Source organism: Tasmannia lanceolata, unplaced genomic scaffold, assembly GCF_043159265.1.
Source record: "Tasmannia lanceolata isolate RefF3 unplaced genomic scaffold, GAP_Taslan_0.1 ptg000012l, whole genome shotgun sequence".
In the NCBI taxonomy this organism is placed as follows: Eukaryota; Viridiplantae; Streptophyta; class Magnoliopsida; order Canellales; family Winteraceae; genus Tasmannia; species Tasmannia lanceolata.
In genome coordinates this window covers 26357801-26378465 of record NW_027518689.1, presented here as the reverse complement: position 1 = coordinate 26378465, position 20665 = coordinate 26357801, and the positions used below count along the sequence as shown (strand labels likewise).

General features: G+C 42.3%; 1 protein-coding gene across 2 annotated transcripts in view; it reads left to right on the top strand.

The window, feature by feature from the left end:
* The window catches only part of LOC143887765 (ion channel POLLUX-like protein, putative (DUF1012)), a 156432-nt gene that overhangs the window by 91641 nt on the left and 44126 nt on the right, over positions 1-20665 (top strand). For both annotated transcript variants that reach the window (XM_077391940.1, XM_077391939.1), the window contains 2 exons: positions 13584-13660; positions 13752-13832. In XM_077391940.1, the coding sequence (XP_077248055.1) occupies positions 13584-13660; positions 13752-13832 (158 nt within the window). The remainder of the gene's footprint in view (positions 1-13583; positions 13661-13751; positions 13833-20665) is intronic.

Here is a 20665-nt window from a genome sequence, read left to right as displayed (position 1 = left end):
GCAAAACAGTGGTATTAAGGGCTGGTTTTGTGTTATTTTTCTCGTGTACATGTTATATAAAATATATATATGATTCTACATGAAAGATATTATATATATTAGCAATTTATATGTGTTTTAACGATTTTTTTTATCAAAATCAGCAAGGGCTGTTTTGTAAGGATTCGATGATATATAGATAGTATAACTTATATAAGTTGTTATGCATGGTGTATATGATATACATAGGTTATATCAAAGTCCTGTAGTGCTGATTTATGGGCACTTATGTGGACTATTTTGTGAAGATCTTTTTGTATATATGTAGTACAACACATATGTGATGTTTTTTTAGGAAGCATAGGATTCAATGATGAGTTACTTAAGCCTTAGATGATGATTTTTGGGACTGTTTTGTGTAAACCCTATTCTATAATTAGTATATAATACGTTTATATGGTTTTGCATGGAAGATATAGTGTGTGTGTGTGTGTGTGGGGGGGGGGGGGCTGATTCCCATTTAAAATCAACACTTAGATGTGAATTGAAGCCTAAATGAGTTTTCTAAAGGGAAGAAGGTGATAGAAACAGTATAATTACGAAAAGAGTCCTTTAAAATAAGAAGTTATGTGTAAGATTAGATTTGAAATGAGAGAAAAGAAGGTTGAGAAGAAATAATTGAGTTAACAAAGAGTTGTGACACTAGAATGTTAAATTGACACCCTTGTGATATGTCATATTTACAGGACTACTTTTCAATTGATACCTAAAGCTATTTTACATCATCTCTTTACACTAAAAAATCCAAGGCAAGTGAAAGTTGGATCATTTAATAATAGTTCCTTTAATGGTTTTGATATTGTAGTTATGTTTCCTATGTTCATGCTCATTGTCTTTCGTTTAGAACTGCAATATTGACCACTTGAAATAATTTCTTATGATCTTTTTATTTTTTTACCGTATGCATATACACGATAACTTTGAGCCGCCTTACCTCGGTATTGCGATGTTTGACCCATATATATATATATATATATATATATATATATATATAAATGATGATTTTTATCCACATGCTTTGGTATGTGATGTATGTTGACCCGTGTATTTACATATGATGATTCGGATTTGAGACCGTATACTTTGGTATACAATGTGATTTTTTTTACAGTACTTATATATGTTTTCCCACCTATACGAGGTTTCTGTTCTTGCGTTATTTTATCTCTACCATGATCCATTGGTATCCTCTTTGTATGTTCTTATGTCTTTTGACTATCTTCCTCATGCTCTTATTTCGATCTTCGTGTCTCTATTCACGTTGTTGCCTATCTGTTCATTGACATAAGGATCATTGTTATAATGCAACTTCATTACTGTGTACTCTTATTATGTGAGCTCACTAAGGGATCTTGTTCAGCTCATTCTGACTAAGTGACTACATACAGATTTTGTAGATTGACATGATGACATGAACACAAAATAAGGGAGCATAAAGGGATCGAGGGAAGAGTGTTCGACCAGGTGGCCTTGTTGGTTTGACTCAAGGAAGCAGGATTCTTCCCTGGGAGCCTTCGTTTCCCGCTTCGATTCCCGTATCGATTCCTGCTTTCGATTCCCGCTCTGGCAACCTTGAGTAGGATTCTTCCCTGGGAGCCTTCGATTCCCGCTTTCGATTTCCGTTTTGATTCCCGCTTTCGATTCTCGCTCTGGCAACCATGGTTTGACTAGCTATCCTTCACAGGAAACTTTTGGATTTTAGTGATGATGGTTTGTAATTTCAAAAAGAAATACAAATAGTAATTTATAGATGTGTGTCAGCATGTTTACCTTTTAGAGGTAGCGATTTGAATTTTGGGATTTTATATAAAAAAAATTTCATGTCTAAAAATTTGCCCCAAATTGGGGTCGTTACAGTCAGGTCCTCAATAATGACTAAGGGTGTCAATTTTGGCTTGGGCTCGGAAGCTCGCTCGAGCTCAGCTCGAATCCTTAACGAGCCGAGCTGAGCCGGCTCACCAGACTCGTTAAGCTTAACAAGTCGAGCCCGATGTAGGCCAGGCTCGGCTCGTTAAGAATTTAATATATTTAAATATATATATTATATATTAATATATACACTAAAAGGGTTGTCCAGGGAGTGACAAGGGGAGGCAAAATATGTCACTTCATTTTTCAACCCCATTTCTTACTTGGACCACCCCCCATAGTGTAAAAAAAGTAGTCAAATTACACTAGATAGGGCTGTCCAGGGAAGATGAGGGGTGTGAACTTAATATAACCCGAGCTCGGTAAGGCTCGCGAGCCTGGCCGAGCCTGACCGAGCCGAGCCCGAGCCTGGTTCGAGCCCGAGCCGAGCTTTTGAGCTTAACGAGCCTCGCGAACCTGGCCAAGCTCGGCTCGGCTCGTTTTCACCCCTAATAATGACAAGAGTCTCAATAACAGAAGAAACCCCAAAACCTCTGTCGTAGGACAAGAAGGTACATGCACTAGAGTCTGTTGCATCTGCAATTGCTCAACAAGGAATTTGAGCCTATCCTACCCAGCCAAGGTTTTAAATTTCGGTTTCGGTGTCGCCGAAACGTTTCGGTTTCGGACCGAAATTTCGGCCGAAATCATGTAAAAATATGACTGATTTCGTTTTTTTTTTTAATTTCGACTGAAATGTCTAAAATATTGGTGTAAATTTCGGCGATTTCAGTGGAAATTTTGGCTATTTCGGTGAATATTTCATAAATTTCGGTGGACTTTTTTAAAATTTCGGTGAAAATTTTGTATAAAAGGCTAAAAACGAAATTTCAAATTTCGGTGAAATTTCGCCGAAATCTTGTAAAGAAACGAGTTCATGTAAATTTCGTTTCGGTCGCGAACGAAACCGAAATATTTTGGCCAAAACGAAGCGTTTCAGCCGAAATTTAAAACCATGTACCCAGCATCAATTTTGGTTTCCAGTCCACAACGGGTTGTGTCGCTTTTGGCTTGCCAATCACCATGGTTTCGAATTTCAGTTTCGGAATGCGTTTCGGTCCTCACGGAAACTGAAATTTTGGCAAAGCCCATTTCTCAAGTTAGCGCCAATAGAAACAAAAACCAGAAGTTAAAAGCAGCAGAGGCAAACACACCCAAAAGGCTCCTGCTATATCTATGAGATCAACGTGGACATAGAGACAATCTTCCTTACCCTGAGCATTTCTCCAAATCTTCCAGAGTGGAGAGGAATTCACCAAGGACCAATTCCTCATTGGAAGCTTGGTCTTCCTCATTCAATTTCAATTTTTCCGAATCCGCTGCGCTTGACATCCAATCCTCTAGCCTTCGAAGTCCATCGTCTTTCTTTGTTTCCCAATTCAATCTCCTTTCTTGTATTTCTTCCATCATGAATTTGACAAAGAGGGGGTGTTTGTGCAAGGGTTTATGGGTTTCTTTTTCAAGAATGCACCAATATCCTCTCTGAGTGTTGGAGAGGATTTTGAAGCATTTTCTTCATTATAGCTTAGTCCCCTGAAACGAAGAAGGAATTCCTCCCTATCTGAGGACCGCTTCCATTTCCTACTTGGTCCTACAATGGAAGAGGGGGAAGAGCGGGAAGGTTGGTTCTGATCCATACTCCGGACAATCTGAGAAGTGATTCCAAGGATGACAGACTGAAAGGTAACTGCCGAGGAGTTTTAGGCCCCAGGCACTGTAACTAATAACCGTCCCCATAAACACAGGGTGCCCACCTGGAATTTTACTCAGATATGATCCCTTTAAACTTCCTGACTAATTATCTTTGCCTTTTCAAGTGCCCAATATAAAGACAAAAATCCTAATTTTACATATGTATCGATATAAGGACCCTAGTATGTACTCTGTCATCTTATAATCATTCTCTTTAAGGGACAGCACATTGAAAAAGCCTCCACACGCCAAAACTCTAGAGCTTTTAACATCAGATCTAAGAAAAGACAATTAATTGGCCTACTGAATCTGACAAATCTTTTAATTCTTCCTTGATATCCATATAACACTGACGTACATCTTTTTTATGACACGCCACAAGGGAAGACCTCCAAAACACTCAGATAAAACAAGTCAAGACAGGGAGGGAGGAAACCCAAGGATCCTATCCTGAGACCAAGCATGCCACAGGTAAGGTGGAAGGGCAGGGAAGGCTTTTAGAATTCCGAGTCAAATTTCCTGCTTCTAGATTTAGTCTGACATTAGATAAATTTGCACTGAAGCCTCTATTCCAAGATAAGCCAAAGGCAGGCTTTTGAAACCTTGGGATGACACCCAGCTGTCCTTTCATGGAAGACTTGGGGAGGACGTCTTGTAATTTTCCACTTCTTACCCCTGAGAATTTGAAATTTGAAACCTGATGGTGGGACCCCCGCGCGCCATCTGAGCAGCTGTTCTGAATCTCAAGGGGAATCGACGGCGTCCTATTCACTGGTAAGACCTCCGACAATTGGCGCGGGGGGGGGGGGGGGGGGGCTCACTCAGATCGGTTCAGTTCCTTCGGTATGAACCAACCGCACCTCGGTCTCCTCGGATCCTCTGGCGCGAGCCGACCAGATGATCTTGGGAGCAATTGTCCTATGTGTGAGATGGATAGACCGAGGTGCCACCCACCTCGGCCTCTCCAACCCCTTTGGTTCACCCAGTGCGGGTTCCATCCAATGCACCGACACTTTGGCCCTTCAGTTTGCACAGCAAGCACCTTGGCCACTTTGACCTTTCAGTTCATCCAACAGTGCCATCCTCAAACGAGGTAAATTGACTGAGGTGCCATCCCTTGGCCTCCTCAGTTAGTACAGCACGCACCTGCCGCACCTCTACCTCCTCAAGTCATCCAGCGCACACCACCCACCTCAGCCAAGACCCATTGGTAACGGCCCTGATCCAGTCAAGGTACACCGCCAACTCGTCCTGCGCACATCGAAGGGGCCTCCAAACCACTCTGAAGGGGCCGATCTGGCGGCCTAGGGGTAAGTGAAATACCCCAAAATGTCCCAACGTGGAAACGATTTGGGGAGAGGGTATTTTTGTCCTGAAAATATAAAACTATTAAATAGTTAGTTTCCCAATTAGAGAGAGTTAGGGTTTCCAAAAGCTTGCAGAGTTAGGACTCTTAAAAGCAAGACTAAATAAACCCTTAGGCTACAGATTTTGGAACTTTAACCTTAAAAGAAATTGTGTGGAGCTTTTGGGAGAGGAGAACAAGAAAAGTGAGGAATTTATCTTCCAACAGGTATGCAATTAAAATTAAAATATAATTATGCTTTATTTTACTCTCTAAAGAGATTCAAAGCTCTTGAGAATAAAGATTATAGTATATTTATGGTGATTAAACCAAGCCTTGTGTTCTTCGATTGAAGAACCATTGATTAGGGTGGAGGAGAGTTAGTTTTTCCTCGATGCCTTAATCAATTAAAGAGATTAATAAATAACTTGTTAAGGTATTTAACATGTTTGAGAGGAATAAGAAAGAAGGGTTTTCGGGTAGAAAATCCGGAAGAAAACTTGTGTTTTTGCAGGTTTTACAAAAACCCAAATCGCAAGGGTCGGGCGCCTGAATACGAATACCCGAGAGGTATTCGAGAGGAGAAAAATCTCAGAGGCGCCCGAGAGGGTGGCTCGGACGCCCAGTTCGGACACCCAAACACACCAGGAAGGGTTGATTTTTTTGAAGATTTTTCCAATAAGTTTTGAGGGCATAGATCTGCCCCGGAGGATATAAATATTGATCCAAAACGTTAATTGGTGATTAATATGGACTGTAGGTGATACTACTCACTGATTTAAAGATCTTGTTAGTGGGAAACGATTCACACGAGCACCACAGGTGAGTAGACTTGGTCTACCACAATTATTCTACATATTGAATGTGATTCATTATGCAAAGTTTATGCATGTTTTGATTGATATTGACTGTGTTAGTGTACACGAGGGTCAATATTCATAGTATGGTATCGACTCCTAGTTCGGATCTACCATATGCACGTATGTGCCAGTTAGACTTTCATAGTCACAGTTTTGCATCAGGATTTGGTGTTATCTGAGGAAGATGCAACAGTTAATGTCCGTTGAGACAAAGTGTTAGGCTTGCTTACTAGTGTACGAGACGTTTTCTAGACCGTCAAAGGAAAGTCACGGATTAAGCCGCAGTATCACCTTTCGCGGTATTTTCGAGCGTGAAATCCTGTACGAGATCGTTGGGGGGTGCAAGTACTGCAGGGGGGTGCAAGTAAGTGCACACCCCCCTTATAACCTGATTTGACTTGAAAAGTGGGCAACTTTATGTCAAATCACATTATAAGGGGGGGGGGGGGTTGTAACTACTGCAGGGGGGTGAAAATATCATCACCCTTTTGTTATTAGTGTAGACATGTTTATTTCACTGGGCATTAGCTCATTCCACGCATTCTATGTTACAGGTGGAGAACAGTAGATGCTTGATTTCGCGGGCTTGGGAGTGAGCAAGGGCGACAGTTTAGGATTTATTATTTTCAGTTATTCAGACAATAGCTTTAGTTGGAATGAACATTTAGCTATATAATTTGGTTTAATTGATGTAGTCCGTTGGACAAGAGATTTTAACTTCCGCATTGATTACTCTGATAGTTAACGATATGTGGGTTGATGAATAGCATGGTTCCATCGTGAATGCCTTACATATTCATGGGTTGATGAATATGTGGCGTTGTTATGTGCCTAGACCGGAAACTCGGTTGGGGCGTGACAATTTTGTGGTATCAGAGCATAGGTTTGAAAACCTAGAGACCTTAAACACCTAGAACACATACTCGACGTGAGAGTGGGGATTACATGGGAAACGATATATGAATACAAGTATATGTGTATCTATATATAATTTGTTTATGTATAATTTTATATATAGACGTGAGAGTAGTACCTCCTCGAGTCATTTCTGCCCTACAGGCTAGAAGGTTGTTGAGGAATAGATGTCAAGGGTTCTTAGCTTCAGTGAAAGATGTCAGTTAAAGAGATCCTAAGTTACAGGACATTCCAGTTGTGAGGGGGAATCCGGATGTTTTTCCGGAGGACTTGCCTGGATTGCCACCAGATAGGAAGATAGAGTTTACTATTGACCTAGTGCCTGGCACGAGACCTATTTCAAAGGCTCCCTATCGAATGGCTTTAGCTCTCAGCGTTTAGTTGCAAGAATTGCTAGACAAAGGGTTCATCAGACCAAGTGTGTCGCCTTGGAGAGCACCTGTTCTATTTGTGAAAAAGAAAGATGGTAGCATGCGACTTTGCATAGACTACAGGGAATTGAACAAGGTGACGGTTAGAAATAAATATCCGTTGCCAAGGATAGATTGACCTTCGATCTGGTTATCGCCAATTGAAGATCAAGGCAGAGGATGTGCCAAAGACTGCGTTTAGAAATCGTTATAGCCACTATGAGTTTTTAGTATTGCCATTCGGGTTGACGAACGCTCCAGCAGCTTTTATGGATTTAATGAATAGAATCTTTAAACCTCATTTAGATGAGTTTGTGGTCGTATTCATTGACGACATATTGATATACTCTAAGGGAAGGGAAGAACATGAAGAGCATTTAAGGATTGTCCTACAGACCCTTAGAGAGCGGAAATTGTATGCCAAGTTAAATAAATGCGAGTTTTGGCTCGAAGAAGTATCATTCCTTGGGCATGTAATTTCCAAAGACGGAGTATCTGTAGACCCTAAGAAAATCCAGGCAGTAGTAGAGTGGAACCGGCCAACCAACGTATCAAAAGTACGAAGTTTTCTAGGATTGGCTGGTTATTACAGGAAATTCGTTGAAGGATTTTCAAGTATTACAGTTCCATTGACGCAGTTGACTCACAAAGGTGCCAAGTTTACATGGACCGATAAATGTGAGAAGAGTTTTCAGGAACTGAGGATCGACTTGTGTCAGCTCCAGTGCTTACTATACCATCAGGGAGTGGAGGTTTCGTCGTATACAGTGATGCATCCAGGAGTGGCCTGGGGTGTGTGTTGATGCAGTATGACCGAGTTGTGGCCTATGCATCCAGACAGTTGAGACCATACGAGCAAAACTATCCCACTCATGACTTGGAGTTGGCTGCAGTCGTGTTTGCACTCAAGATTTGGAGACATTATCTCTATGGAGAGCAGTGCGAGGTGTTTACTGATCATAAAAGTTTGAAGTACATTTTCACTCAGAAAGAGTTGAACATGCGCCAGAGAAGATGGCTAGAGTTGCTAAAAGACTATGACCTGACGATTAGCTATCACCCAGGAAAGGCGAATGGGGTTGTCGATGCTTTAAGCAGGAAATCACAACGGAAATTGTCAGCTTTGATCACAGATGAGAGACAAATCTTGGATGATCTGAGAAAGTTAGTAATTATGGTGATGCAGTTTGAGCCAAGGGCTCAATTGGCAAACCTACGAGTCCGACCAACTTTGCTAGAAAGAATAAAATCTAGCCAGACAAGTGATGAGCAGCTTCAGAAGACTCGAACAGTAATAGAGTCTGGAGCACAGATAGATTTCAGAGTCCATGAGGATGGATCATTGAGGTTTGGTAACAGAGTGTGTGTGCCAAACAATGCAGATTTAAAGAGAGAGATCATGGAAGAAGCTTATAATTCGGGATATTCGATTCATCCTGGAGGTATCAAGATGTACAGAGATTTGAAAGAGAATTTCTGGTGGAACAATATGAAGTGTGGGGTAGCACAGTATGTGGCACAGTGCCTAGTATGCCAGCAGGTGAAAGCTGAACACCAGAGGCTGGTAGGAGAGTTAGAACCACTCCCTATCCCTGAGTGGAAGTAGGAGTGTATCACGATGGACTTCGTGACAGGGCTACCTCGGACGCTACAGAAGAATGATGTAGTTTGGGTGATTGTTGATCGGTTGACAATGTCGGCCCATTTGCCTTAAGGAGTGGGAGTTACTACTCTAGAGCAGACGGCAGAATGGTATGTTGACGAAATCGTAAGGTTACACGGAGTTCAAGTGTCGATCGTGTCAAAGAGAGATCCTAAATTTGTGTCACAGTTTTGGCAGAGCTTACATAGAGTTTTGGGTACCAGGTTGGATTTCAGTATAGCATACCATCCGCAGACAGACGGACACTCAAAAAGAACTATTCAGACCCTCGAGGATATGTTGAGGGCGTGTGCTATATATTTCAAGGGTAATTGGGACAAACAATTACCTCTGTTTGAGTTTTCGTACAACAACAGTTATCATACCAGTATTCAGATGGCACCATATGAAGCATTGTACGGAAGGAAATGCAGGTCTCCCATTTGCTTGGATGATGTTGGAGAAAGAGCAATCTTGGGTCCAGAACTGGTACAGCAAGCGGAAAAGAAAATACTTCTAATTAGAGAGCGCCTTAAGACAGCTCAAACTAGACAGAAAAACCATGCTGATACCAGGGGCGGGATTTAGAGTTTCAGCCCGGTGACCATCTGTTTTTGAAAGTCTCTCCTACCAAAGGAGTGATGAGGTTTGGGATCCGAGGGAAGCTGAATCCGAGATTTGTGGGACCATCTGATATTCTTGAGAAGATCGGGACAGTAGCCTACCGGCTCGCCTTACCACCAGCATTGGCGGGTGTTCATAATGTATTCCATGTTTCGATGCTTCGGAAGTATGTCTCAGACCCGAGTCATATTATCCAGCAAGTCCCGCTCAGCCCAGAGAAGATTTGACCTATAACGAAAGACCAGAAAGAATAATGGATTGGAAGGATCAAGTTTTGAGGCGTCGAACAATTCCATACGTCAAGGTCAAATGGAGCAACCATTCAGAAAGAGAGGCAACTTGGGAGTTGAAGCAAGAAATGCGAGAGAAGCATCCGCATGTATTCTCAGGTATGCATCTAGTGCTAAATTTCACGGACGAAATTTTTATAAGGAGGGGAGAATGAAATACCCCAAAACGTCCCAACGTGGAAACGATTTGGGGAGAGGGTATTTTTGTCCCGAGAATATAAAACTATTAAATATTAATTAAATAGTTAGTTTCCCAATTAGAGAGAGTTAGGGTTTCCAAAAGCTTGCAGAGTTAAGACTCTTAAAAGCAAAACTCTATAAATAAACCCTTAGGCTATAGATTTTGGAACTTTAACCCTAAAAGAAATTGTGTGGAGCTTTTGGGAGAGGAGAACAAGAAAAGTGAGGAATCTATCTTCCAACAGGTATGCAATTAAAATTAAAATATGATTATGCTTTATTTTACTCTCTAAAGAGATTCAAATCTCTTGAGAATAAAGATTATAGTATATTTATGGTGATTAAACCAAGCCTTGTGTTCTTCGATTGAAGAATCATTGATTAGGGTGGAGGAGAATTAGTTTTTCCTCAAAAATCTTCGCGTTCTTTCACGTTAGATACCTTAATCAATTAAAGAGATTAATAAATAACTTGTTAAGGTATTTAACATGTTTGAGAGGAATAAGAAAGAAGGGTTTTCAGGTAGAGAATCCGGAAGAAAACTTGTGTTCTTGTAGGTTTTACAAAAACCCAAATCGCAAGGGTCGGGCTCCTGAATACGAATACCCGAGAGGTATCCGAGAGGAGAAAAATCTCAGCGGTTCCCGAGAGGGTGGTTCGGACGCCCGAACACACTAGGAAGGGTTGATTTTTTGAAGATTTTTCTAATAAGTTTTGAGGGCATAGATCTGCCCCGGAGGATATAAATATTGATCCAAGACGTTACTTGGTGATTAATATGGACTGTAGGTGATACTACGCATTGATTTAAGGATCTTGTTCGTGGAAAACGATTCATACGAGTACCACAGGTGAGTAGACTTGTTCTACCACAGTTATTCTACTTATTGAATGTGATTCATTATGCAAAGTTTATGCATGTTTTGATTGATATTGACTGTTGTAGTGTACACGAGGGTCAATATCATAGTATGGTATCGACTCCTAGTCGGATCTACCATATGCACGTATGTGCCAGTTAGACTTTTATAGTCATAGTTTTGCATCAGGATATGGTGTTATCCGAGGAAAGATGCAACAGTTAATGTCCGTTGAGACAGAGTGTTAGGCTTGGTTACTAGTGTATGAGACTTTTTCTAGACCGTCGAAAGAAACTCACGGATCAAGCCGCAGTATCACCTTTCGCGGTATTTTCAAGAGTGAAATCTTGTACGAGATCGTTGGGATTCGGCTTCCTACGTGTTAGTAGGCAGGTTCCGTTGACTATGTAGTCTAGCAGTACTAGTCTCACTACACTAAGCATCAGGCACAGTTACAGTTATGCATGGTTATGCCATTTATACAGTTTTGCTAGCTAGATTGCTATGCCAGTTACAGATTTACATATATTGCCAATTATTCTTTTTTTATTAATTGGTATTATGCGATTAGTGTAGACATGTTTATTTCACTGGGCATTAGCTCATTCCACGCATTCTATGTTACAGGTGGAGAACAGTAGATGCTTGATTTCACGGGCTTGGGAGTGAGCAAGGGCGACAGTTTAGGATTTATTATTTTCAGTTATTCAGACAATAGCTTTAGTTGGAATGAACATTTAGCTATATAATTTGGTTTAATTGATGTAGTCCGTTGGACAAGAGATTTTAGCTTCCGCATTGATTACTCTGACAGTTAACGATAGTTAATTAATTAGTTATTTGTTTTAGTGGCTCTGTTTATTTGCATGGTTCCAGCATGAATGCCTTACATATTCATGGGTTGATGAATATGTGGCGTTGTTATGTGCCTAGACCGGAAACTCGGTTTTGGGCGTGACAGTAAGGGCCTCCAGACCACCTTAGATAGGCCAACCAAAATGTCTTAGGGGGAGGGGGACCTCCAAGCCGACCTACCTTTTGGCCCTCTAGGCCGCCAGCACTCCAAGCCGCCTTGAGTGAGCTGAGGTGCGCCACCTCCAGACCGCCCTAGATAAGTCCATGGATGGTTGTTGTTGCCTTTAATGAGATTAACAAGGACTTGGTTATCAGATTCTATCCAAATATTGATGAGGCCTAAAGTTCTGCAATATCTTAGCCCATCAATAAGGCTCTAGTTTCAGCTACCATATTCGACAATATACCATAGAAATGAGCAAAGCAAAAACAAGCTTGCCAAGATAATCTCTATCAATACCTCCTACCCCAGCAAAACCTTCTCCCGCAGCCAAGCTTTCCAAGAAGCTACATCTTCTAATTGGTTTGGACTCTTTAACCAAAAGGTGTAACCAATGCATCACGTTGCATCTGATGTGAGCTACATTAAAATAATTGATTTCCATCCTTCAATTGCACCTCTCCTTCCAAATTTCCCATAACAATCTGGAAGGAAGGATTCTAATAATGAACTTGAAAAGAGAATCAGTGTTCTTAGATATTCTGAGCCATTGTAAGAGCCTGCCTTCTAAAGATTGAAGATAAATAAAAGGAATGTCGAGGACATTGGAAAAGTATCTCCATAGTTCAATTCCCTACTTGCTTTCTATAAAGAGATGATTTATCTTCAATACTACTTTCATGACAACAATTGCACATAGATGCAAAGGCTATGTATTTTTCTTCGACTTTGGCATCTACCGGAATAGCTTTACGCATCAACCTCAACATGAAGGTACTTATTTTGGTAGGGATGAATTCCCATCTGACCTTAGCCCAATCCTTATTATATTGGATATTTGCTTCAAATCTAATTTCTGGACAGTTTATATTCATGGTTTGGGGTATTTGTTATTTTATTATTCCCCGAATAATATATTGTTCACAGCAGCATTTTTTCTCATTTTATTCTAGTTGTGACTGGAATAGCATGAGATCTATGGAATGTGATAGTGATCAATTTTTGTGAATGCAGTCTTGAGATATATTATTTCTGTATTGTTTGTGTTGTCTTGTGGGAGGTGGAAATATTGATTGCTTGTTGACATCTACCATTCATGCATGAATTGTTTCTCTGTTAACTATTGTTGGACTTTTATTATTGGTTACTAATAGTGGATATTTGTTTGTGGTTGTTGGTTCGCTGTTCACTCTTGCCAACATTGTTTATGATTGTTGAGCATCTGTTTATTTTTAGTTTTTTGAATCACATCGCTCCTCTATTCTAAATCTTGGATGATCTTCGCCCAGACTCTTCCTTCTTTCTTTTACTTCAACAATTTCGTGCGGTTGAATCAGAAGTCCTATTTAGGGATTTTCGAGGTTGGGTTGGTGGGCAGTTCAGGCTGAAAGGATCAAGAAATTTTAGGTTTTAAAGCTCGATCAATAATGGGGAAACAAAAGTTCAGATTGGTCAAGAACTTTGGAAAAGTTAATTTGGATTACAATTTGGTCATAAAAGGGTGTTCAAGTTTTGTTATATGTAGCTACATACTCGATGCTATTGCCCCATTCTTATCATGTTAGGATAATTCATTTTCCCAAGTTGTAAAGTTGCTATTAGTCATTTGTCTGTGGAAGCTTATGCATATGATCAACAATGGAACTAATTGCATATATTCCAGAAGTGTTGTAAATAATGTTTTCTTCTTTACTTCATTTCTTTTGGCTTACTACCAGAATCTTCTCTCATTTCCTTTTGTATAGAGGCTTACAATCAGTAAAATTCTACCGGAATCATAATTATTGTTTTTTTTTTTTGCAGAAGATGTATTCAATCTTTGCAGCTTCCATAATTTGGAAGGATTTAGGTACAAGCATGTGAGACGTAGATTTCAAGAGGTAAAAATCTCCTCCAATCTTAACTATTGCTTTCAAAAAATTAGGTTTTTTTTTCAGGTGATCACTCTTGCCTATATGTTTTTGTTACCAGGCAGTAGTTTGTGGTCTTTATAGAGGTGGAAAGATATACTTCCATCCAAATGACGATGAAGTGCTGGAGAAAACTGACAAAGTATGTAAGCATCCAGATTTTTCGGCAAGGCTAGAATTTATGTTTCTTGGCTTAGAAAAATAAACTTAATCATGGTCCTTGAAGGAGTCATAATATAATAAAAGTTTTGAAAGCGAAAAGATCGCTGCACTTGTCTTGATAATGGAATTTCTCTTTATTTTTTATGGTTGTATAATCAGATATTATAAAGTGTTACAACTCCCAAAAACTGATGAACAGCAAAACAAAGAAGTTTTAATAAAATTAGTTCCATTATAAAAACCATTAAGTGTGGTTGTTGCGGGCAGAAATTGGAGATCTGCTGAGGTGGCCTTGGAAGAAGTGAGGTACCTATGCACGATAGCAAACGGCCAGACGACCTACTCGGACTGAGTTCTCCAAGAAGGCCCTCCGATGCTTAAGTCAGTGATCAGCAACAGATAAGGAAAGAAATACTATGAATAGTAAATTTTGGGATTGGAACCCTTACCTTTGAGACTTATGGGGCTATTGATAGTTGAGGTGTTGGTGTGAGAATACTTAAATGCCCCTAAATAGATGTCAACCTGCAGTTGGGCAAGGGTTTGCTTTGAAACCTTCCTTAGGAGGTGTAATTCCATGATTATCCCTTGCTACCTGTTGCCTTGCAATTGGGTGGTAGTTTTGGTCCCCATTAGTTGCCCCCTGATTCCTCTGGTCGGTTTTCGAGCTGGGAAAGGAAGAAGATTTGTCGCGGTATATAAGCCTTATCAGGTCGGTTTCGGGTAGCTCAGCTAGTTTACCTTGGTCGAAGCATCTCAGCTCATGAACTTTGGCTGGTACACTTCTGTCGGGGCTTTGAGATCGGCTACTGTTTAGCTCGGCCAAATTAAGGATGAGGTGGAACTTGGACGACCGGGATTTTGTACTCTTAGTGGGTTGCGCCATATCCAGTTAGGCTGATATGCTAGACGATCTGGATTTCAAACGAACTAACTTTTGTCGTTTAGTGATTGCGCCATATCCAGATCGACAGATATGTTGGAAGATCTGGATTTCAAATGAACTAAACATTTATCGTTTAGTTATTGCACCATATCCAGTTCGGCTGATATGTTGGACGATTTGGATTTCAGATCGGACGATCTGGATTTCATACGGACTGAACTTTTGTCGTTTAGCGATTGTGCCATATCCAGTTCGGCTAATATGTTGGACGATTTGGATTTCAAATGGAGTTTGGCCATACCTCGCAGCTCCCTTCTTCAGGACGCGCAACTCCTTTAGCTTCATTCAATATCAGTTTGAATAATCACTCGTTTGATTTATCAAGTCGATATGAATTCAATAGTCGACACATGATCTTGGTTTGATGCATAACCGAACGAATCGTTCGGAGGTCCCATTTGCGGGAACGATTGAGAAATAAAGGGTCAAGCAGTGGAGCATGCGTATGTGCCTTCGGGGGGCTTTAGAAGTAGTGAATCAATGTGAATTTGCTCTATCGAGCTCCGCCTGGCTATTTTGTCTCGATCCTGCTAGAGGAGACGGTCAGTCGACCCAATAGCACAAGATGCAGAGCCATTGTTGTTTAGTGATTGCACCATATCCAGTTCGGCTGATATGTTAGACGATCTGGATTTCATACGGGCTAAACTTTTGTCGTTTAGCGATTGCGCCATATCCAGTTGGCTGATATGTTGGACGATCTGGATTTCAGACGGACTAAACTTTTGTCGTTTAGCGATTGCGCTATATCCAGTTCGACTGACATGTTGGACGATCTGGATTTCAGACGGACTAAACTTTTGTCTTTTAACGATTGCGCCATATCCATTTCGGCTGATATGTTGGACGATCTGGATTTCATACGGACTAAACTTTTGTCGTTTAGTGACTACACCATTTAGTTCGGCTGATATGTGGACGATCTGGATTTCAAATGAACTCTCCCACTTGTATAAATTTTTTATTTTGGTTCTTTCTAGTGGTGGGAAGTCGAAGGGTTGCAGATCCTCGTGGTTCGTGCCTCTTAATTACACCCCTCAGTGGGGTGACACGTGGCATGATCTGGTCCGTGAAGTAGGATAGTCGCGATCGTGGCCGTTGGTTTCCTCGTTGCTGGTTTATAAAAGGGTAGGGAGGCTCTCTTTTCCTCATTCCTTCATTTCACCTTTTCTCTACTCTCTGATTCAGTTCGTCCTCATCTTCTTTTCGTAGCGCCATCTTGAGTTCAGGTTCCTTCTTCTTGGGACGTTAATACACCTTTTTCCCCTTTTACTTCGTCTTTAATTTCTACATTTACTTATGTCCCGTCGAGTTCGAGTTCTTCATCTGGTAGCTCGTCGTCGAAGGGTTCTCCCTCCAGGAGTACCTCGTCAGAGGCGACCATATCCGATTTGGCCCTTAGTTTAGGTCAAGAAACTTCGATTCAGGTCGTAGACGACGAAATTATGGAGCTAGGCCAAGACGGTGTCTATGGAGCTTGTCTTCATGCTCCTGATGGGGCCGAGTTGGATGATGTTGATGATGCCGAATTGAGTAGTCCTTTAGAGGTAGGCGGTTTGCGTGAGGTACGCGTCGCATGAATGTTAATCCAACATACAACGTAGCTGCCGTGAACGAGTCTAGCACCTAACCCAGGAGAGACTGGACTATGTTAGGGTCAAGTATTGTATCTCTGATTGGTTTAGGCTTCGAGTAGCTCTAGAGGGAGATCGGGCTTATCACCACCTCTCCGAGAGGTATGTGTGTGTATGAGGAGACAATGAAGGACAGTTTTTGATGTCCTATTGACCCATTCGTCGCCGAGGTTCTAGAATTCTATGGTCTCGACCTGGCTCAAGTGGCGTTGAACTCCAAGCGGATTTTGATCTGCTTATTATACATAGTGAAGTCAAAGCTCAACTAGTCTTCGACCTTGAAGCTGTTCCAGAGGTGCGCATCTCTGAAGGCGCATCAGGACCCCGGCTGGGTTTATTTGAGCCAACGGGCCGATGTAAAGATGGTCAAAGGTAAGCCGACCTCTATCCACAGTTGGATCTACGTCAGTCAGGATGTGAGTTGGACGATCCCCACAAAGTGGAGTAGGCTACGTACCAAGGAGCTGTGCTAGAAGCCTAGGCTGACTACCGAGGAGGCCGAGATATTCTAGGAGATAGTTAGCCACCCTCTTGTCTATTGGAGGGAGTTATGTTCGGAAGAGGTGTTGAGGGAGCTTGGCATTAGTTCTGCTACTAGAGTACGTAGGTGTCGTTGGATAGCCATGCGCATGACTTGTGTCATTTCTTGCGTGTTTTCTTTTTCGAAATTCTCACTTATCTCTCTACTTGGTTATTTTGCAGAGATGGATGCCGCTGCCAATCTGGATCGGGTGAGGAAGCTGGCGAAATGCGGCAAAAGAAAGACCACTGTTGAACCGACCTTTCCAGCTAACCCTCGTCAGGGCAAGGTCCACCGCCCTACTACTGGTGGTAAGTCTCTGAGGTCCCTTAATAATTTGAGGGACGAGGTGCTTGGTCCTCAGGGTCATGCTTCAAGTTGGCCATAGACCTGGATGTTTCCCCCTTGTTAGGAAGGGTTGGGTCGAGCCGCCTTGGCGAGGGATCAACCCAATATAACCAGGTGTTTCGTCCAAACTCGTCGGTATTGAGGTCAGACAATGGTCTAGGTGATCCTCGAGTCTCCCGCGAGGTCGTCTTGAGAAGCAGGTTGCCGAAGGACAGCGCACACATCGTCGTCAAGCCACTGGACACCGTGGAAGACGGCTTCACTTCGGGCCCCCTTTCTGAGGTCATCCTCATACTTCAGGGTCTTTCATAACCGAGCTGTCCTATTTTCTTTCTAAACCGAGTAGGTGCTTGGGTTTTATAATAATGAACTATCCTCAGGGTTCCAGTAAAGGGCGAATAAGCGAGTTCCTTTGGGACAAAGTGGTTGTGTATTTGAAATGCAAAAGCTACCATGATCTTTCATTAATTGGGAAAGGTTTTTACAATATTCATCTTTCTACCACCTCTGGGTGTTTACAAAAAAAGAGTACTACTTCATTGGTAGGGGTCCATCGCTATTGACTTATTTACATTTTATTGGTAGAATTTCTTGATGTTCCTCGAGTTCCATGCGTGAGGGAATGGGTGCCCCTCTAGGGTCCCCAGCCGATAGTTGCCCGGTCTGATGACCTGAGTGACTCGGTATAGCCCCTCCCAAGTAAGGAAGAGTTTGTCAGCCTTTCGGGGTTGCGATGCTGCGGTGCGCCTGAGGACTAACTCCCCTACGCGGTCATGTATTTTGGTGTCGTAATACCTTGAAACCCTCTGTTGATACGTGGCTACTCTGATTTTTGCGTTCTCCCTGACCTCGTCGAGCAGGTCGAGGTTTGACCTTAGACCCTCGCTGTTGCGGAGCTGATCGAAGTTTTCCATATGGGACGATGGAATTCCAATTTCCACTGGAATTACTGCTTCAGTCCCGAAGGTCAGGTTTAACGGGGATTCTCCTGTTGAGGTTCGAGGCGTAGTTATGTATGCCCAAAGGATGTTGTATAGTTCATCGGCCCAACGCCCCTCACGTTCATCCAATCTTTTCTTGATCCCTTGTAGGATGATCCGGTTTGTGACTTTTGTTTGTCCATTGGTTTATGGATGTGCAACTGAAGTGAATCGTTGTTCAACTCCGTGGTCTTTGCAGAATTTCTTGAACTTGGTATTGTCGAACTGCTTTCCATTGTCCGTGATCAAGATCCGAGGAATCCTGAATCGGCTTATCACAGATCAGAGGATGCCCATTCTCCATACGACGAAGGGTGGTGAACTTATGATTTGCATGAGGGCCACAGCCGGATGGTGGCTAACTGGGGAGAATTTCTGGCATTTCTCACATTTTCTTACAAGCTCTGACGCATCCTGCCTTGGTGTAGGCCAGTAGAGTCCGCGTCGGATGATCTTCTGCGCCAGTGCCTTGCCCCCTATGTTCTCTCCTTAGCCTTCATGCACCTCTTGGAGAGCGTAGGTTGCGTCAGGCAGACGAAGGCACTTTAAATAGGGCCAAGTTTACAACCTCCTATACTGATTTTCACCGTCAAGCGTGAATCGAGCTGCTCGTCGCATAATCTTTCCAGCATCTTTTCGATCCTCAGGGAGATCCCCAGATCGGACGTACTTTATGATCACATCCATCCAATTGGGCTTCTGATCTATTTGCATGGCTTCTGCTTCTGCTGACTCAATACTAGCCTTCTTTAGGAACTTGTTGTAAATGCTGCCGAGATTGGAGTATCTTAACGCAGCTATCCGAGACATGGCATCATGTTTTTTGCTCTCGGAATTTGGGTGATTTCAAAAGTCTGAAACCGCTTTGTTATCTGCTTTACTTTTGCCAAGTAATTCATCATTCTTGCATGGCCTTATATTCGTTCCTGGCCTGGTTCACGACCAGATGCGAATCACTGTAGGCCCTTAAGTGCACTGCGCAGACTTGAGTTGCCAGGGTCATTCCGGCAATGAGGGCCTCGTATTATGCTTCATTGTTGGATGTGCGGAAGACGAACTGTATAGCATATTCGAAGGCAAAGTCGTCGGGTCCTGTTAAAATAAGGTCGGTCCCACTCTCTTGCGCACTAGAAGATTTGTCTACATAGAGTTCCCATGTGGGCTCCTGGGCTTGGAGGCTTTGTTCTAAATTTTCTATCTCGGGTCTTTCCTCTCCTACTAGGTTGCTCTCGAAGGTGCACTCCTTTCCCCCGGGTGTTGTTATTTCATCAGCACCCAGAGGTGGGCCTGAGCTTGTTGATTTCCCCTGCTTTCCGTGGTCTCGCCTTGGATTGTGCACTCCACAACAAAGTCGGCTAGAACCTGTGCCTTTATCATTGGTCGGGGCTGGTAGCAGATATCGAATTCGCTCAGCTCCACCGACCACTTGACAAGTCGGCTTGAGGTATTCCAATTGTGGAGCACATGCCGTAGCGGTTGGTTGGTCAAGACTTTGATTGTGTGAGCTTGGAAATACGGCCTGAGCTACCGTGCTGCTGTTACTATGACATATGCTAACTTCTCTACCCTCTGATATCTTGTTTCTGCTTCATGTATATGTTTTTGTTGCTCGTGTTCCTCTCTTACGAGAACGGCTGCCAAAACTATCGAACTCACTACCAAGTATAAGATCAACTCTTCGCCCGGCTTCGGCTCTGTGAGCAGAGGTGGTGAGGCGATATATTCCTTTTCAAAAGCATCTTGGCATTCCAGTGTCCAAGGAGCATTTTTAATCCCTTTAATGGCTTGGAAGAATGGGAGACATTTCTCGACCGACTTTGAAATGAACCAACCCAAGGCAGCAACCATTCCTGTGAGCTTCTGTATTTCTCGAATTATGGTCGGTGGAGTCATCTCCACTACAGCTTTGATTTTTCTCTCGGTTGGCTTCGATCCTTTGCTGACTGACCATGAATCTGAGGAATTTCCCTGCCGTGACCCTCAAAGGCGCACTTAGTTGGGTTGAGCTTCACGTTGGATTCCCTCAGGACCTCAAAAGTTTTGTCAGGTCGGTTATGTGGTTTGCAGCCTTTAAGCTTTTTACTAGCATATCATCTACATATACTTCCATGTTCCTGCCAATGTATTTTCGGGAGAGTTTGTTGACCAACCTTTGGCAGGTTGCACCCACATTTTTCAATTTGAATGGCATCACTCTATAGCAGTAAAGCCCCTTGTCTGTTACGAACGAGGTCTTCGATATCTGGTTGTATCCTAAGAATGTGTCCATGAAGCTTAGCATTTCATGACCTGAAATGGCGTTGATGAGCTTGTCTATTTTTGGAAGCGGGTAGCTGTCCTTCGGGCAGGCCTTGTTTAGGTCAGTGAAGTTTATGCAAATTCTCC